The sequence below is a fragment of the Diabrotica virgifera genome, chromosome 1 (assembly GCF_917563875.1).
Source record: "Diabrotica virgifera virgifera chromosome 1, PGI_DIABVI_V3a".
In the NCBI taxonomy this organism is placed as follows: Eukaryota; Metazoa; Arthropoda; class Insecta; order Coleoptera; family Chrysomelidae; genus Diabrotica; species Diabrotica virgifera.
In genome coordinates this window covers 79,799,953-79,820,186 of record NC_065443.1, presented here as the reverse complement: position 1 = coordinate 79,820,186, position 20,234 = coordinate 79,799,953, and the positions used below count along the sequence as shown (strand labels likewise).

The 20,234-nt window shown below is 33.0% G+C and overlaps 1 protein-coding gene across 1 annotated transcript in view; it reads left to right on the top strand.

Annotated features, from left to right (window-relative positions):
• The window catches only part of LOC114327227 (dnaJ homolog subfamily C member 10-like), a 73,883-nt gene that overhangs the window by 28,647 nt on the left and 25,002 nt on the right, over positions 1 to 20,234 (top strand). The window contains exons 6-11 of the mRNA XM_050657218.1: positions 2,124 to 2,339; positions 9,965 to 10,189; positions 14,553 to 14,679; positions 17,018 to 17,230; positions 18,096 to 18,368; positions 18,894 to 19,030. Coding sequence (XP_050513175.1) covers positions 2,124 to 2,339; positions 9,965 to 10,189; positions 14,553 to 14,679; positions 17,018 to 17,230; positions 18,096 to 18,368; positions 18,894 to 19,030 — 1,191 coding nt within the window. The remainder of the gene's footprint in view (positions 1 to 2,123; positions 2,340 to 9,964; positions 10,190 to 14,552; positions 14,680 to 17,017; positions 17,231 to 18,095; positions 18,369 to 18,893; positions 19,031 to 20,234) is intronic.

The window sequence follows — 20,234 nt, the reverse complement described above, 5'->3', positions numbered from 1 at the left end:
TAGGAATAAATTTTGTCGCAGTATTTTGGATTCTTGTTGTTGTTTCTTTGTTAACACCGGTGCAATGGAAATACCCTTTTTTTCTTTTAATTTAAAACAGTTCTTTAGGATATCTCTTCTCATCCAATGGTTTACAAGATCTATTTTTAATGGGCTGTTGTATTTATTTCCCAAAGTATAATAATTATTGATATCAGATGGTTTAATTTCAACTTCTACTAGGGAAAATATGCGCAAACAAATATCTTGAATGGTTAGTTTGTTTACAGATGTGTGTAGTCCAAAGACTACAATACTATTTTCGTTGCTGTTTATTTTTATTTGTTCAATTTCTTTCTTTAATGTTTGATTTTCTTGTTCTAACGTATTATTTTTCTTTTTCAAGTCTGCAATCTGTATTAATAATCTACTTTCCAGAGCCTCTATTGCATTTTTTATCTCTGTTCTATTTTTTCTAATTTCTGATATTACTTCATGAATTGTTACGTTGTTTTCGTTTTCTCCCATTATATTTAATATTTACAGTTTACAGTGTGTGGTCACCTTTATTACAATGAACTTTAATAATTACCTTCGGTATAAAAACGTTTGGTAAATAAAAACTTAATTCAGTAAACAAATTCTGTATAATTTTATAGATATTTATATGAGATTTTCTTTATTTCTTCGTTGTTAACTTGTTATTCAATTTTAATTTTATTTCAGGCTCTTACTTGTAATTGGTATTGGTATATTGTTTATTGCTTTAATTTTAATTTAATGTGTACATACCAGAATTTTATGTTTTGGGAGAGAGAACACTTCTAAACGTCTTGTTAACAACACGTGGCCACACACTGAATATATTTGATAACGTCAAATTTTATAATAAAACCCGTAATCGGAACAGCAGCTACTTTCTGTCACTTGTTGTTGAGTGAAATAGATTTCCGACTTATTTCGTATCCGGGTAAATGATGACGCACGGGTAAAGACTCGCGGACTCAACCGTATTATTGTTTTTATCTGTATCTCACATACAGTTACCTACCTGGTTTAGATAGGTAAATTTTTAAATTTCCGTTTTTGGTCAGATTTTTATGTAAAATACCAATCTGTGCGATGGCGATACAAATGATAGATAGCAGTATAAACCTATTCCACCAATTTTTCCATACATAATCTTTGTGTCGCTGTTTTCCTCGAGGTCAAAATATGTCTCAAAAACCACACGACACGCCACTCGCTGTATATGGCATCATTGGACATTCTAGTTTGCATTCGATCATCCTACTATCGTGTGGTAGTATTTTCCAAACGTTTCTCTTATATTGTCTTTGTTTCGTTTCAACAAGAATATCCTTTAAGTATTACAGCCCACCAAATATAGCTGAAAATGTATAAAAACCACGCCCTTGATGCGTATTCGTCATACAACGGACCTCGCACTGACCGTCCAGTTAATATCTATCGTTCTTACTTCATTGTTCGCGCAGGCAATGGGAATTTCACACAGCTATGTTTGGTGTACTGTATCTTAAATTAATAGTATTTTCAGTACTTAAAAACAAACAGGCGGTAGATAAATATCAATATTGATCTCCTGTACTATGTGTAGATTATAAATAAAGGGTCCTTGGCCACGTAGTCCTCTCCACACTGCAACCTGAAATATCTTTTCTGTATACCATACTGTACATCAGTGTTTGTGATTGTTAGATAAGACTTTGCTCTTTTAGGTCGAGACTGTTTGAAGAAGTACTGAAACCTTTTCTTCGCAGCGCTGCTCACCCTTGCTGGCTAATCCTTCTTTGGTCCGTGCTGAGTTTCGTCACCTGGCTATTTTTCAGTATACTTTATCCTCTTATTTGGAAATATGAACTATAATGAGATTCAGTTCTATAGTTTCCGGATCACTAAGGCTGCGTTGTCATCTTCTTTGTTTATTTGTTCCTGATTATTTATTATCCCACCAGAAGTTGAGAATTGGATATTCAATTTCGGCTGAACCCTGTATACAGGGAGCAGACTAATAAAATCTGAGTGTTGCCGGGAAAGGATCCTTAAGGTTTCTTAAAATCTAATTTGTCGAAGATCTTATATACCATTTTAAATATGCACATTTTATAACATTTTTGTTTCAGTTTCACCTCTACGAAGGATTAGAATATAAAGGAGACAGAACATTGGAAGCTCTTGAGGATTATGTGCTGTCGAAATTGGATGTAAACTTACCTGATATAAGTTCTGATAATTGGACTGATCTTGACACCGGAAATGTTCCATGGCTGCTATTTTTGTGTGGTGATAATCCGGATTGTCCAGAGAGGAAACCTATGCTAAAATTAGGAACATCTTTGGTAAGCTATATTTACGTTATATATTGGTTTTGGAATAAATTACTGGCTATATACTATATTTTTTACTCGCAATTTTTATTCACGTTGATGTCATTATTTTAGTTGATGGATTATTAGATCTGTATCAATAATTCGTTCCCATATCTATATTTACATTTTTCTCTTTGGTATTTCTTTGGTATGAGGAAGTTATAATTAGACATTTTGAGAATTATTTCAATATAAAATTATACCTTGTATAGTATTTATATTGTCCGTTTAAAAACCCAAACAAACTGGTTGACGGCAAATATTAAAGAAATATATCATAATATTACGAGTCATGGGCGCATCATTTATTATATATTATATTCAAGTATAGATTAATAAGGAACAGAATAATAACAATGTTAATGTATATGTAACCGGCCAAACCCGATTTCAGGACAAACTAGTTTGGTCTAGGCCAAACTAGTTTATCCTGATATTAATACGGACGCTGCAGGGCCCACTACTAGTACGGCCTAGTATAAACATTATAGTATACCTACAAAGCGAAAATAAATAGACAAACTGAATTAAATACTCTGTAACTGGAAAATAATCATTTTTACTAAAACGATGACGATTTGTCGTTAAAACTAATGGACAATTGCTAATACAAACAATCATATTATAAAAAATAATCAGTTCTTTTTATAAAAGCAATGGAGTGTTTTGGTGACACTTAAAATTGCGCAGTATCATTGCCTTTTTGCACTTACATCTGTTTGTGCAACAGTTTTTGTTCCAGCTACATTTGATAAAACCTTGTCCGATCCATCTAGATCTCTCGTAGCTGCAACCCTTATCGATGTTTTAGAGACAATTTATCTAAATTTTTGGAGTATTAATGTGTCTGTCCCTTTCAGATGAGAATTCGACATTTGCCATCAAACTTTTTTAGAGGTAGTAGATATCAACAAAGGCTCTGAAATATCGGGTTGCAGCTACGAGAGGTTCAGTTGGATCAGTACACGGTATTGTCAAATGTAGCTGCAACAAAAACTCTTCCACAAACAGATGCAAGAACAAGAAGGCAATGATAATCCGCAATTATAAGTGTCACCAAAACATTCCATGGAAAAATAAATAATTTTTACAATTGAGGTATAATTATTACTTTTATAAAAAACACTGATTATTTCTTATAATATGATCCATAAGGAAAAATTTCCCGTAACTGGCTGTATACCATTAATTACAAAAATTGAAGAAAGACTTCTGTGTAAAAGGATATTTATTAAAACCCCAATAAAGGGCTACATTAAAATACAGAACGTTTTCGCTCTAAAGAGAGCATCATCAGTGTTCTAAGCCTAAAATAAGTACGACCATAATTAGTGAAGACAAGAGTAAAAAAATTTAAAGGTTGACCAAGATAAAAAATTAGGTTATACTTACAAGCTCCACATGCTAAGCCACCAAAAATACATAGGTTAAAACCCTTAAAACGCCGACCAAAAGTCTTACATTGGCGTGTATTATGTTAAACCCTGGCGATGGGTGAAAATGAAAAAGATATACCTCACAGCATTATATGACTGTACTACCACGTGTATGTGGGTGGTTGAGTTGATTTCTCTGTCTTCACAAAGAGAAAGGTGAAAGTCAACTAATTAAGGTGACAGGTAAGAAAGCGTTTCTGACTGATGACAGCACAACTGATATGTAGTTAGGTACACTAGCCAATAGTTTAAAAAAATTTATTTGTAGCAAAATACGATAATAACAACAAACATCATATGCTGGGATTATAAGTATTCACTATTAAACTACCAAGAATGATATACAAAGTGGAAGTACCGTTATTTGAAAACCAAATAGTCTAAGAGCTGGGAGCGGATTTTGTGCGTGATAAGTAATATGGAAAAACTATACGGGAATATGTTGAATTAGTTGTGGACATGACTTTCACCAACGGCCGGAAACCAGAGTTGGGGCCGAGGGTAGTTATAAGGGGTCAAAGTCGCGGTTTTTATTATTTTTTTTATGACGCTCATGATCGAGATAGTTCACCAAAATTTGGGAATCAGTAGGTCATGACGTACCTAAGTAAAATCTCTAGGGGCTCAACGCTGCGTGGCCGACAAAGGGGTGGGGGTAGGGGTGATAATAAAAAATATAAGGGGTTTTTTGCGACGTTCGTGATTGAGATAGTGCACCAAAATTTGGGTATAAGTAGACCATGACATAAATAATTAAAATCCCCAGAGCCGGAAACCAGAGTGGGGAAGGAAGGTAGTTATAAGGGGTCAAAGTTCCGTTTTTTATTATTTTTTTTGTGACGATCATGATCGAGATAGCGCGCCAAAATTTGGGAATAAGTAGGTCATGACGTAACTAAGTAAAATCTCCAGGAGTGAAACGCTGCGTGGCCGAGAAAGGGGTGGGGAGGGGTGAATATAAAAAAATGTAAGGGGTTTTTTGCGACGTTCGTGATTGAGATAGTGCACCAAAATTTGGGAATAAGTAGACCATGACATAACTAAGTAATATCCCCAGAGGCGGAAACCAGAGTGGCGGACGAGGGTAGTTATAAGGGGTAAATTCGCGGTTTTTATTATTTTTTTTTGTGGCGCTCATGATGGAGATAGTGCACCAAAATTTGGGAGTAAGTAGGTTATGACGTAACTAAGTAAAATCTTCAGGAGCGGAACGCTGCTTGGGGTACAAAGGGGTGGTAGGCAGGGGTGAGTATAAAAATATATGGGGTTTTTTTGCCGTCCATGATCGAGATAGTGCACCAAAATTTGGGAATAAGTAGATCATGACATTACTAAGTAAAATCTCAAGGGGCGGAACGCCGCGTGGGGGACAAATGTTGTGCCGGGTCACAAAAAAAATAATACACACTGCGACTTTGACCCCTTAAAACTACCCTCATCCCCAACTCTGGTTTTCGGCTCTGGGGATTTTACTTAGCTAAGTCATGGTCTACTTATTCCCAAATTTTGGTGCACTATCTCAATCTAGCACGTCGCAGAAAACCCCTTATATTTTTTATATTCACACCTACCCCCAACTCTTTATCGGCCAGGCAGCGTTCCACCCCTGGAGATTGTACTTAGTTACCTCATGACCTACTTATTCCCAAATTTTGGTGCACTATCTCGATCATGAGCGTCACAAAAAAAAAATAATAAAATCGGCGACTCTGACCTCTTATAACTACCCTCATGCCCAACTCTGGTTTCCGGCTCTGAGGATTTTACTTAGTTATCTCATGGTCTACTTATTCCCAAATTTTGGTGCAGTCTCTCAATCACGAACGTCGCAAAAAAACCCCTTATATTTTTTGTATTCACCCCTGCCCACCCCTTTGTCGGCCACGCAGCGTGCCACCCCTGGAGATTTTACTTAGTTACGTCATGACCTACTTATTCCCAAATTTTGGTGCACTCTCTCGATCATGAGCGTCACAAAAAAAAATAATAAAAACGTCGACTTTGACCCCTTATAACTACCCTCATCCCCAACTCTGGTTTCCGGCTCTGGGGATTTTACTTAGTAATGTCATGATCTACTTATTCCCAAATTTTGGTCCACTATCTCAATCACGAACGTCGCAAAAAACCCTTTATATTTTTTATATTCACCCCTACCCCCACCCCTTTGTCGGCCACGCAATGTTCCGCCCCTAGAGCTTTATAACTACCCTCGGCCCCAACTCTGGTTTCCGGTCGTTGGTGAAAGTCATGTACACAACTAATTCAACATATCCCCGTATAGTTTTTCCATATTACTTATCACGCACAAAATCCGCTTCTATCTCTCCGACTAAAATGTCAGTGGGGTTTAATAAGTGCATTATCAAAGATAGGCAACCAACCATACATGAGTGTATTTTAAATAAAATGAAGATCTTATTTTTGTTTTAATAGTTGAAAAATAATAATTTGCCCATATGATCTAATGCATTTAGGGCAGAGAAAATAAGTGAATATTTTTTCAATACTATTAAACATAGTGAAGGCAATGTCTAGGTTGAAGTTGCCACTCTTATAAGTGTGCAGTTATTTGACATCCAGCACGAAGATGATTAAAGTAGGTACCTAACTGAATGAAATGAGAAAGGCAACAAAGGTATGGCTAATGGTAAAATTATGAGACAATGAGCTCTATATGTCTAATATTTTAATATTGATATGGAGGATGAATTAATTTAACTGAAATTCATACTATATTAAAGTTTATGGGGTATGTGAGGTTACTCCACACTGATTAGGACTGCTAGTTGTTATAAAAAGGTTTAGAAAAATATTATTCTGTCCATATATGTGTATATCTAGGCAATGAAAAAATTAAGTAAGATTTTTCTAAGTTATTACTAAAGACTGGATTATATGCAAAATGCATATGCATATATATGCTGCATATTTCTCATGTTTTTCATAAATGCATATGCCTTGCATATTTGGAGATTTAAGAGCATATAAATGCATATTTTGATGGGAATTTACTCTACCCCATTTAAAAATAAGGTATATATTAGTAACATCAACATCCATTAAAATAAAATGTGAAAGTAAATATTTTGCTGTTAAGCTCCTTTGTTGTTGTACCCATAAACATAATGGGCGTTATTTATAGCTGCAGGTATCATTATCCGGATATTTAAGATTTATAGACTTCTCAGAATTTACAAATTACCTAAGTAAATACCGATTATATTTTGAATAACATTACAAATATTACCTGTACTTTCTGCTGGTGTCGGCCAACTATGAATTATTCTGGGAAAACCAACCAAAACGAAATTTTAAGCATTTTAAGGGTAGGATAGATTATTTTATTTTATGAATGGTTAGTCTTAAATCAATCGCCGATTATTCAACTTTTGTGATTGCAAGTTATTGACTATACTGTGTAAAAAAATCATTTTATTATTATTGTGAAAATGCCTAAAGTAGCAAGGGAAAAATCAAGTCTTCTCAGAAGTTGGATTGGAAGTAACAATCATCTAAAAGTTATCGACAGTGAAAGTATGTTTTGCACCATTTGTGATAAAAAGGTAAGTTCTCCACTTCAATAGATTTTTAAACTTATCAAACTTCTTTGCACATCTATGTGTCTGTCTATTCTAAAATGACAAACCGTCCCATTTCTTCAAAAACTGTTTTTTAAAGTTCGCAACGGTTTGGCTTATACAGAGCGAGGTGTTGAGAGTGGCCCACCCTGTATACTACGGTACACTGACTGTACTTTATTGTTTGACGATTTCAATTTCACTTTGAGAAATAAAAAAAAATTGGGGGAGGTTTAAAAAGTTTGATCATTTTAATGTAGGTATCTATTTACGAAAACATCTAAAACATCATTATCATTATATTCCAGATTCCATGTCAAAAGAAATTCCAAGTAGTTCAACACATAAAAACTTCACTTCACCAAACTAAGCTATCAAAAAATGATAATAAACCTCGCCAGCAGATTCTACAGAACAGTTTGCAGATTCAGAATACGTCAGTTGGGCAAGAAACCTTTGCAAAGGATTTATGCCATTTTTTTTTGAACTGCAATATCCCTCTGCACAAGTTAGAACATAAATCGTGTCAAAACTTTTTAAAAACTTATTGCAAGATTAAAGATAAACCAGCTCAAATACCAAGTTCTTCAACTCTTCGGAAAAAATATGTCAGTGCATGTTACAAAGATGTGATGACGAGTATTAAAAATCAGTTAAAAGCCGAATATCTTTGGATTTCCGTCGACGAAACAACGGATACAAAGGGTCGACAAATTGCGAATCTAATTGTTGGAGTTCTTAACGACTCTGGCGATTTTAAAAACTCATACTTAATTAGTGTAAAATGTTTGGAAAAAACAAACTATGCTACAATAGCTAGATTTGTTAACGAATCCCTAACAAATTTTTTTTTACCTGATCAAGTACCATTTGAAAAAATATTATTAATGCTTAGTGATGCCGCCTCATATATGATGAAAGCTGCATCCAATCTTAAAATCTTTTTCCCTAATTTAATTCACTGTACATGTTTGGCGCACGGCCTAAACAGAGTTGCAGAGAAAGTTAGAATTGAATTTCCCAATGTAAACACCTTAATAAATAATGTAAAAAAAGTATTTCTGAAAGCACCACTACGTGTACAGGTATATAGGGAGATGCTTCCCGATATTCCTTTACCACCAGAACCAGTATTAACCAGATGGGGAACTTGGCTTAAAAGTGCTATATTTTTATCTGAACACTACGACGACATCAAAAGCGTTATTTCAAGTTTTGATCCGACTTGTACCGCTATTGATAACTGTCAAAATATTTTTAAAGAAAAGTCTATTAAAAATCAATTGTTGTATATAAAATCGAATTTCGATATCATTGAAAGTTCAATTACAAAATTAGAGGCTCAAAATTTATGTCTTCACAATAGTATGTCTATTGTTGATTCGGTTAAACAGAAAATAACAAATCTGAATGGGGAAATTGGAGTAAAAATTAAAGATAAACTTGATGACGTTTTAAACAAAAATGAGGGTTTCACTTTATTGCGTTCAATAAATAATATAATCAATTTTGGAAACTTCGATGAAAATATTAATATGGATCCGTCTCTAATAGCAAAGTTTAAATATGCCCCAATTACATCTTGTGACGTTGAGAGATCTTTTTCTGCCTATAAACAAATATTAACAGATAGAAGACATAATATTAGTTTAGAAAATATGAATCAATATATAATTATTTATTGTAACAATAAAAATATGTAAATTTGTTTTATTGTACTCTTTTTATAATATTAGTTTAGAAAATATGAATCAATATTGTAACAATAAAAATATGTACATTTATTTTATTGTACTCTTATTTATCTTGTGGTCAAAATAAAATATTTTGCCGTTTTATTTGTCACAAAACCTGAAGTTAAAAAAATATATTAAGAAATAATAATACAATTTGGTTTAAATTCAAACCTATTTATTTATTTTTATTATTTTTTATTTATTTATGTATTTAACGTAAACCATAAAATTATTCATATAAAAATAAGTGCATATATAAATGCATATTTGCATGTTAATTGTGCATATTCAGCTTGTTTTAAAATGCATATTGCATGCATATTTTAGACATTTTTTAGTGCATATTTTCCAGTCTCTAGTTATTACCTTTATGGAGAAAATAAAGAAAGAAGGTGTTGAGTAAAAGTTGTTGTTTCAAAATTAAAAAGGAAAAATATTAATTAAAAGAAAAATTATTTGTGTTACCAATTGTCCATAATTTTACCGACGAGTTATTATCTTTTAATTAAAATGATTATTTTCCAGTTACAGAGTATTTTATTTCAGTTTATCTATTTATTTTGGTTGTGTAGGTATATTAGAAAGGCCTTACTAGTTTATCCTGCGGTGTCCGTATTAATATCAGGACAAACTAGTTTATTAACTTCAGTTCTTTTTAATATTGCAATCAATTATCATTAGTGTATCATGTCAAACGCCATTTCATAATCAACAAATTATAAAAACACGTACTTCCGTAGACCTCGACCATTTTGGACAATTTTTGATCAGCTTCGCAATAGGTATAACTATTTTAAATTATTTGGTAAACTATTTTAAGTCCATTTGATTAATATTTTTAGGAAGGACTGGTATCTGTTGGGGTAATTCGAGAAGAATCATTATGTGAAAAATTATCAAGCGACTATAAAAATAATCCAATGATACTATTACAACCATCCAAATCAGACTCCGATGGTCCTAGTCCTTTAAAAATGCACACAATTGAAGAATACGGATCAAAAACACTGGAGGACATTTTATCAAAATTGCCCGATCCGGAAACTGTTGATGAAGATCAGTTTAAGGTAAGCAAGTTCAATATATTTATTACTAAATATCATTTCACCCCAGTATCATCATAATATTAAATTTAATATTTAGAACATTAGCAATAAACGAACAGAATTATTTCTTAATCGTCACTTTCGATTGCCATCCATTGCTAATAAAGTTCTGCAATCAAACTAAGAGAGTCGTTAATGTTCAGCTCAGCGAGGTACTATTATTAGAAATGTGTAGGTACTTAAATAAACAAGGGATCATTCTATAAAACAGGTACATAGAAAAAGACCATATTACACCAACCTGGTAAACTTTTATGAAAAAGCGTGGTAATAAAGGAGATTTCGTCGATTTCGCATAATGTCTCCGTTAAACCACATAGTTATGAACAATCACTATTGCTTAATCAGAAAGGAAATATTGTAATGTATTGTTACATTACTTGACTTAATTAACATCGTCCAGTAAATATTAATTATTTCCATATTGCAGGTAAAGGCATATAGCCCGATCAAAGAACAATCTCACAAAAAAAAAATAAAGGAGGGATGAAAATTTGGGAATAGGTAGTCTAAATTGTCTATTATTATATAAGAAAAAGTTTACACTTCTACATCCCCTCCATTTTACAAAAATTGGGAAATACCCCCTTCTCGGGAGTAAAAAGAAATACATTCAAAATAAGTCCGGAATTGGATAAAATGACTAATTCTAAGCCATTTTTGTCCTATAGGGTTTTTTCACTAAGTCAATACTTTTTGAGTTATTTGCGAGTGAATATGTTAATTTTTAACAAAAAAGACATGTTTTTGGACGGTTTTTCGCAAATAACTCAAAAAGTAAGTATTTTATAGAAAAAATATTTTATGATGTCATGCTATTATATGTATAATATTAATATATAGTAGCATGATATCATTCATTCATTTTCTAAATATATTCTTCCATATACTGTGAGGACGTTTGAGTTGGAATAAATTCATTATCTCGAGAACGGGCGAATTTGAAGAGAAATCCTGAGACAGGTCGATTTTTATTTTTAAATTATGACTTTTTGGCATATACACCATACTAGTGACGTCACCCATCTGGGCGTGATTACGTAATCGATGATTTTTTTAAATAAGAGTACAGGTCGTGTGATAGCTCATTTGAAAGTATATTTAATTCAGTAATATAAACGTTAACATAATTATTTATACAGGGTGTCCAAAATTTTTTTTAATAATTTAATTGAGACGTAAAGAATATATGTAATTCATTTATTTCAAAATAAATTTGAGTCGTCCAGAAAATAGAAAGAAATGTTTATTTGATAAATAAACATTGTTATTCGCTTAAATTCAATGTTAAAACTGCCACCCACCTGTCTCTTAGCAGTTTGAACATTGAATTTAAGGGAAAAGTGATGTTTATTTGTGAATTAAACATTATTATCTGTTTTTCTGATAGCAGTAAAATGTATTTTGAATTAAATAAATCGCTTACATTCTTCTTTTTGTGTAAATTAATTTAATCAATTTTTTTTGTACACTCTGTATAAATAATTGTGTTAATGTTTATATTACTCAATAGAGAATTAAATAACCTTTCAAATGAGATCTCACACAACCCCTACTCTGATTTAAAAAAATCATCGATTACGTCATCACGCCCAGATGGATGACGTCACAAGTATGATATATATGCCAAAAGTCATAATTAAAAAATAAAAATCGACCTGTCTCAGGATTTCTCTCCAAATTCGCCCGTTCTCGAGATACTGAATTTATTCCAACTCAAACGTCCTCACATTTTTCTTAATATGTATGCGAGTTGGGGTGTTATGAATAGGATCGTATTGTCCCTTTCATGATCATTTTTCAGTGCGTAACAAATGATACGAAAAAGGGTAAGTCCGTGATAATACACATTTATGGCATTTATTCTAACATGACATTTTAGTTAAATCTGACAGTTGTCACATTTTATTTTCAATTTGGAATAAAAACAAATCAAATGTGTTTTTTGCATTTATAAAATGGTATTTTCTTTGATTTGTATAGTCTTATAAATTATACAAATTATATTTGTAATATTATTATCTAATTAAAAAAAAATATTTTTTTATTATGGCGCCATCTATCGACAACTAGAATAACTAGAAGAAATGTTATAAAAATGTCACCGACGAAATGTAATCACCGACGTGCCTTTTTTTCTGTCACATACAATTTAATGCGTTAGAAAGAAATCGAAAAACTGTGACGCACTGAAAGATGATCATGAGAAAAAGAATATCCAACTTGATGTCTATGCATTTTGGATGTATCTTAGTTAGACGTGACGTTGCGACCCTAACAGAAATGGTGGTGACATCTGGTGACTGTCTCAATTAGAATCAAACAAATTTACCTATTGAGCTGACCAACTATTACGATATAAACAATCTTCTTCTTCTTCTTCCTCTTTATAAGCAATTCTGCTTGTTCATTGGCGGATTGATACCTCTATGGAAGGTTGTCGCTCCATCTTTTGCGCGGTCGGCCGATACTTCTTCTGCCGATTGGTGATTTATCTCGTGCTATTTTGACCACACGTGTCTCCCCCATTCTGGTTATATGGTTGTTCCATTCTTTTTTTCTATTTAGTGTCCATTCGTTTATACACTGTACGTTACATTGTCTTCTAATATCTTCGTTCCTCTTTCGATCTCTCAGTGTATTTCCTGTAATTCTTCTCAGTACTCTCATCTCTGCCGTTTCCAGTAGTCTTTGTGTTGTGGCTGTATCGGGTCTTGTTTCTGATGCATATGTCATTATTGGTCTTACACTGGCTTTATAAATTCTTGACTTCATCTCAGTGTTAATATGTCGGTTTCGCCATATAGTGTTATTAAGGCATCCTGCCAATCTATTTGCTTTTTGTACTTGATTTCTCACAATATAAACGATCACGATATAAACAATGGTATTATTAATAATTTTGAAGTTATTTCTAGACAACTTCCAATCCGTCAAGGAAACATAGATGAAATATGTGAACTTTAACAAGGGTGTTCAAAATATTCCATGTAATGTGCTCTAGGTACCATCTGAGCTCTTATTCGACTTGTTCACATGATGACAGTATGGTAGCAGGTCCATACTACATGGCTACATGGACCTGCTATTATACTGTATCACTACTACTACAGATACTACATGGACCACTACTGTAGACCCCACTACTACTACAGATACTACATGGACCTGCTACCATACTGTCATCATGTGAACAAGTCGAATTAGAGCTCAGATGGTACCTAGAGCATATTACATGGAATATTTTGAACATCTATGTTAAAGTTATCATATTTCATCTATGTTTCCTTGACGGATTACTTTTAAAGGGTTTTTACCCATATCTTTTTATAATATTGTATTTTGGTGGTTAGCATGTTAGATCACGTAAGCACTGATGATGATTGGTCATTCAATCGAAAACTAGTTTTGTGATGTAGCCCTTTTTAGGGATTTTTAAATATATACCTTTTGTAAATGATTTTATTCGTTTTTGTGTATTATATGGTATACAGCCAACTACAAGACAACTTTTTCCTTGTGGATTTTTAAATAAGTTGTAATCAGTCTTCTCCGAAAAGTGCTCCGTTTTTTGGTTATTTCCCGTTGAAATATTCGATTTGGAATTTGACGAATACGAACCTAATTTTAATTAGCTACAACTCTGCTTCTACTGGGTTAACAGACTTCATACTTTTTTCACTTCTTATAGGCTATATTTTTACTAAGAATATTTTTTCGATAAAATACTGACTTTTTGAGTTATTTGCGAAAACCCGTCCAAAAACATCTCTTTTCTGTTAAAAATAAACATATTCACTCGCAAATAACTCCAAAAGTATTGACTTGTGAAAAAATTCTATAGGACAAAAGTGACTTAAAATTAGTCATTTTATCCAATGCCGGACTTATTTTGAATGTATATTTTTTTACCCCCGAGAAGGGGGTATTTCCCAATTTTTGTAAAATGGAGGGGATGTAGAAGTGTAAACTTTTTCTTATATAATATAGACACTTTCAACTACGTATCTACAAATTTTCATTCTTCCTTTATTTTTTTTGAGGTTTTCGTAAAGTTTTGTGTTCTTTGATCGAGCAGTATTATTACTGTAACTTTTAAATATTTTTATAAGTATAAACCTTCAATGCTAGCCGTAAATGGTTTAAGCTCGTACCGAATAATGCCGCCACAATATTCGTATTATGAAGGTTCGTAAGCCCAAAGAAGCTTTATAATTGTAAAGTAAAAAATATTTCAAAGTCCAAAGCCGTAAAAAACTATATCTTAACCTGAGCTACGCATTCCAACTTCATGAAAAAGGTAAAATGTTATTTTTTCTTACAGAAAATAAAAACTGGACTAGAAGATGAATCTGAATCGCCGTGGTTGTTTTGCTTCTATTTAGGAGCTGCTACTCAATTAAATTTACAACTCAAACGGCTTCCTCAACTAATACCTAACGTAAAAGTTGGTAAGTTTGCATTTTTATAGTATATTCACGAATAAGTAGTGCTTAGAAAGATTTTAAATTTATTGTTGGCCAACCGTACTATGAACTTAAAAATAATGTATTTGAATTATGTTGCCTGCCTGCTTGGTATAATTGGTTAAAACACAACCACACAAGATTGACACAAGTGAAATGTAATTATAGGTCTGGATTCCGTGTATGAAAAAAAAGTTGATTAATAGCAAGCTGAAAATTTGTTAATAGCTTAAGGGTGTCTAGTCGGACAAACTTTGATATATGGGAACACTGGAACAGGGGAAGTTTTAATTGTGGAACAGGTTAAACATTTGGAACGGTCAGACCACGAAAACGGCACATGTATTTTGTCCGACAGAACAGACAAACTCTCCGAACAGAGATTAAACTCTCATGCAAAAGTCAGACTGCTATTTATTACCAAATGGGCGTTTTCATGAGTGGAACATGTAGAATATGTCAAATGACAGGAATTATGACAGGTGATAAATAGCAGTCTGATTTTTGCATGAGAGTTTAATCTCTGTTCGGAGAGTTTAAGTCTGTTCTGTCGGACAAAATAAATGTGCCGTTTTCGTGATCTGACCGTTCCAAATTTTTAACCTGTTCCACAATTAAAACTGCCCCTGTTCCAGTGTTCCCATATATCAAAGTTTATCCGACTAGACATCCTTAAGCTATTAACAAATTTTCAGCTTGCTATTAATTAACTTTTTTTTCATACGCGGGATCCAGACCTATTAAATTGGTGGAATAAAAAGAGATTGGTGGAATTAGAGACGGACCACGTTCCTCTGGTGGGAGTATTTCGCGTCAAACTCAAAATAGTACAGAAAAAGAAATCACAATCATATGACCTACGTATGCTAAAAGACCCTGACATGAAAATGATGGCTCAAGCCACGTTAAACGAGCAAGTGACTGCAATTAGAGACGAATCGGACGAAGAACAAATGATCAAACAAATGACCGAAATAGTTCAAAATGTAAAGGATAAACACTTAAAGGCAGATAAATTAACCAAGAAGAAATCGTGGATGACAGATGAGATCCTGAAACTAATGGACGAAAGAAGAAATGCTAAAAATGACCCCGACACATATAAAACAATCTCAATATCAATAAGAAGAAAAATTAGAGAAGCGAAAGAAAAAGAAGCAATGGAGAGATGCCAAAAAATTGAGACTTTACAGTCAAAGTACGACAGTCACAATGTACATAGGAAAGTTAAAGAACACAGTTGGACTAAGACGGAGACAGAGAGGAAATCTAACTGAGTCTGACGGAAGCATCATCTTAGACAAACAGAGTAAAATTAAAACGTGGAAAGAATATCTAGAAAAACTATTTGAAAACCAAAGAGATAACACCTTTGAGTTAGAAGAAGAGGTAAATGATGGACCAAGAATATTACAGCAGGAAGTTTATTCTGCCATAACACAGCTAAAGGAGGGCAAAGCAGCAGGTCCCGATAATAGACAAGCAGAACTACTTAAACTGATGGACAACAAATCAATAGAAATAATCACAAAGATATTCAACAACATATACAACTCTGGAGAAATACCAACAGAATGGCTGAAGTCTGAGTTTATTGCACTTCCAAAAAAACCAGGAGCCAAAAAATGCGAAAAATACCGTACGATAAGCCTGATGAGTCATCTCCTAAAATTGTTCCTAAAGGTAATCCATACGAGAATTTACAAGCTATGTATGTGAAAGTCAAATTTCGCCCAACCAGTTCGGGTTCATAAATGCTGTTGGTACGAGAGAGGCTTTGTTTTCAATACAAGTCTTATTCCAGAGATGCAGAGACGTGAATTGCGACGTATACGCATGTCTGGTTGATTACGAGAAGGCGTTTGATCGAGTACAACACGCCAAGATGATGCAAATACTAAAAGAAGCAGGAATTAACAACCAAGATCTGAAAATAATTAGAGACCTTTACTGGAATCAGACTGCAAACCTCGAGAGTTGACGGTGAACACACCGAAGATGTGAAAATCATGCGTGGAGTGAGGCAGGGTTGCATTTTGCAGTACAAGGTGAACACAATATGTAAGCGCCATCTGCCTTTGGTGTCAGATAATACACAGCGCTTTCCATTGCGTAATACAATGTCCTCTACTTAGCGAATTACAGACATTTTTATATGGAAGATACAGATATTTTAAATTCTTTGGCGGTTGACACGTAGTTTAGATTCGTATAGTTGTTTCTATTTTCTAGTCATCAAGGATAGATGGCGCCTGCATATCGAATCATTATTATTTCTACCAACAGGTTTCAATAAATAAATGATTCTGTTTTGTGTTTTCAGGTTTAATTCATTGTGGACGAAATTCTGCATTGTGTTCAAGTGTACATATCGTAAGATATCCAACGTGGGGAGTTTTAAAAGCTGGTGGAGCTTTTGAATTACATCATGGACGTGATGTATTATATGAAGTAGCTAATTTTGCCAAAGAAAGTACCAAATCGAAGAATTTTCATGCTTTATGTGAAGAAGACTTTTATGGTATAATAAAAAAAGGTAGGCACTTTAAATTTAACTAACTGGGCTAAGCTCCAGGTTAACCCAGCTCAGCTTGTACTTTAAAAATTTACATTTATATTTATATTTATAAAAAAACCAATACAGAAGTAAAAACTTCGAGATGTATTCTGGTATAAAATCGTTTATTTAAAACTATAAAATGTCATCGATTGCAGAACGTTTTCGTTCTAAACAGAACATCTTCAGTGCATCCTGCCGAGTATTTTGAAACTAGCACACTGTAAATAGTGTTAACATCATCATATATGGTTTACATAATGTAATATGTTAAAATGTTATGACTACAAGTCGATGTTAATGGATAAAGTGGAACACATGCTAAAAGGGTGCCAAGTTGGTCTGTGCCCATTGAATTGGCAAGTACCTAGCATCTTCGAGCAGGGAACCATGGCACCCTTTTAGCATGTGTTCCACTTTATCCATTAACATCGACTTGTAGTCATAACATTTTAACATATTACATTATGTAAACCATATATGATGATGTTAACACTATTTACAGTGTGCTAGTTTCAAAATACTCGGCAGGATGCACTGAAGATGTTCTGTTTAGAACGAAAACGTTCTGCAATCGATGACATTTTATAGTTTTAAATAAACGATTTTATACCAGAATACATCTCGAAGTTTTTACTTCTGTATTGGTTTTTTTAAACTATGGTATACAGCCAACTATTGGGATTTTCCCATTGATTTTTTATTTATATTTATGTTTAGGGCACGTCTTAAACTTAAGATCTATTGGTGCAACCAGGCATAAGCTGAGCTGGGCTAAGCTGGAGCTTAGTATTTGTTGGTGCAGCCAGGAATTAATTCTCATATTTTATTGTATTATTTATAGGCACTCCTTGGTTTATTGACTGGTATGCACCCTGGTGTCCACCCTGTAGAAGATTACTTCCAGTATTAAGAAAAGCGAGCCAAAATTTCGATTCCCAAAAAGTACAATTTGGAACTATCGATTGCACTTCTCATGTGGATCTTTGCAGAAGTCAAGGGATCAATTCGTATCCAACATCAATCTTATATAACAATTCCAAAACCCATCATTTCCATGGTTCACCAGATGCCAGAAGTATTATAGAGTATTTAGATGACATGTTAAATCCGACAAGTAAGTAATGTTAGCAATTTTATCTTTATGAAAGAAGTAAATTTGTATTGAGAACAAATACAGTAGAGCGTCGATAATCCGAACTAATTGGTACAAGGGTAGTTCGTATTATCAAATTGTTCGGATTATCGAACATATGTTCAAAATACATACAAAGCTCATAAACATAGTATGTACATATATGTACATACCTACGTTTTAGTTACAAGGAATAAAACACCTGCATAATAAACAAATATATTGTATGTATTTCTGTATACACAAAACAAAAATCTGCGGTCATATTTTACCCATATTGTATATTAAATATTAAATCCAAAAATTCGGTCCGCGATCATATTTTTTAATTTTATAATTTTTTTGCGTTTGGATTAGCGAACGTTCGGATTACCAGTGTTCGGATTATCGACGCTCTACTGTACATACTTTTTGTCACATACAGTGATAGAAATCAGGTCCAAAATGCCTACGTGGAATATTCATCTCAAATATTTTAATTTACTTATGTTTTTTTTTAATTTTTAGTTGTAACTTTGGACCAAGATAACATTGGTTTGCTAATGCGAAAACCGAAGAAACAATTGTGGCTTGTGAATTTTCAACATCCCAACTGTGGGGCTTGTCAGAGTTTAGAATCTTCCTGGAGGCAGTTAGCTAAGCAGGTAAATATAAAAATACAAATACAAATATATTAACAAATAATAATATTAACAATTAATTAAAATACAAGTACATTAACAAATAATATACACATAGGTAATAGTCCAGAAAACTGCCACATTCTACAAGAAAAAATGGCATCAGATACTGAGACTATCAGTTTGAAAATTTTTATCATGAGACCGTCTTTGATTTGAAAGCGGCGTTTTGATTTTTTTATTGACTTTATATCTTAGTCCACAGTACATCTACTCTGGGATAATTAGCAAAATACAAGGAAATGTTATTTACCAGCAATTTCATTGCTGGAATCGAATCTTATGATTGTACATATATATTAATAATATAGGTATACAAAGTCCGCAGATAGTGTGCTACTTTTTTTATAAACAAAATGGCGCCCGAAAATCGTGTGTTTTTCAATTTTTGCTCTATAACTCCAAAGATTTTAACTTTACACCAAAAATACCCAAATAAGAATTCACCCTAATTAAATTCTGCATAGAGACGTGCTTTTCCCGATATACGTCGACGAAAATTTCCCTGAAAAATCCGGGTTTTTCCAACAAAATATTTAATTTTCAACTAAAATTTTATATAAGTAATTAAATAACTTGGTAATATAAAAGCTCTTTTCGTATAAATTATAATTCCAAAAGCCGATGGAAATTGAATGAACAGTTTAGCAACAATTAAATTGTTAATTAAAAATTTACGATCGCTATAATAACCACAATAATTATGATACATAAGAATAACTATGATTTTTGTATAAAAAGACATTGTACCTATCTAATGTACTTTACAGAATTGAAATTGGGCTATTTAGGCAGCCTCAGGAATATTTTAAAATTATAAACAATTTTTTGGCTTGTAAATAAATAGAATATCTCGGGAAATATTAAATTAAATTAAATCATGAAAACGGTATTGGAAAAAAAGCGGCAGGACGCTTCATTTAAAAGAAAAAACGTTTAATTGTGATGAGTGGTTCCTGAGATGCAACAGGTCAAAGTTGACCGGCATTTACGGCAAAGATATAAACAATGGGATCATAATTTTCGAACCATCACCTTTTTATTTTTATCCTCTTTCTCCACACCAATTTTCATGTCTTTAAAATACTCATAGCATATATTATTATAATAAGAACTATCGATATTACGAGTTACGAGTGAAAATTGCCAAAAATAGCAAAATTCCAAT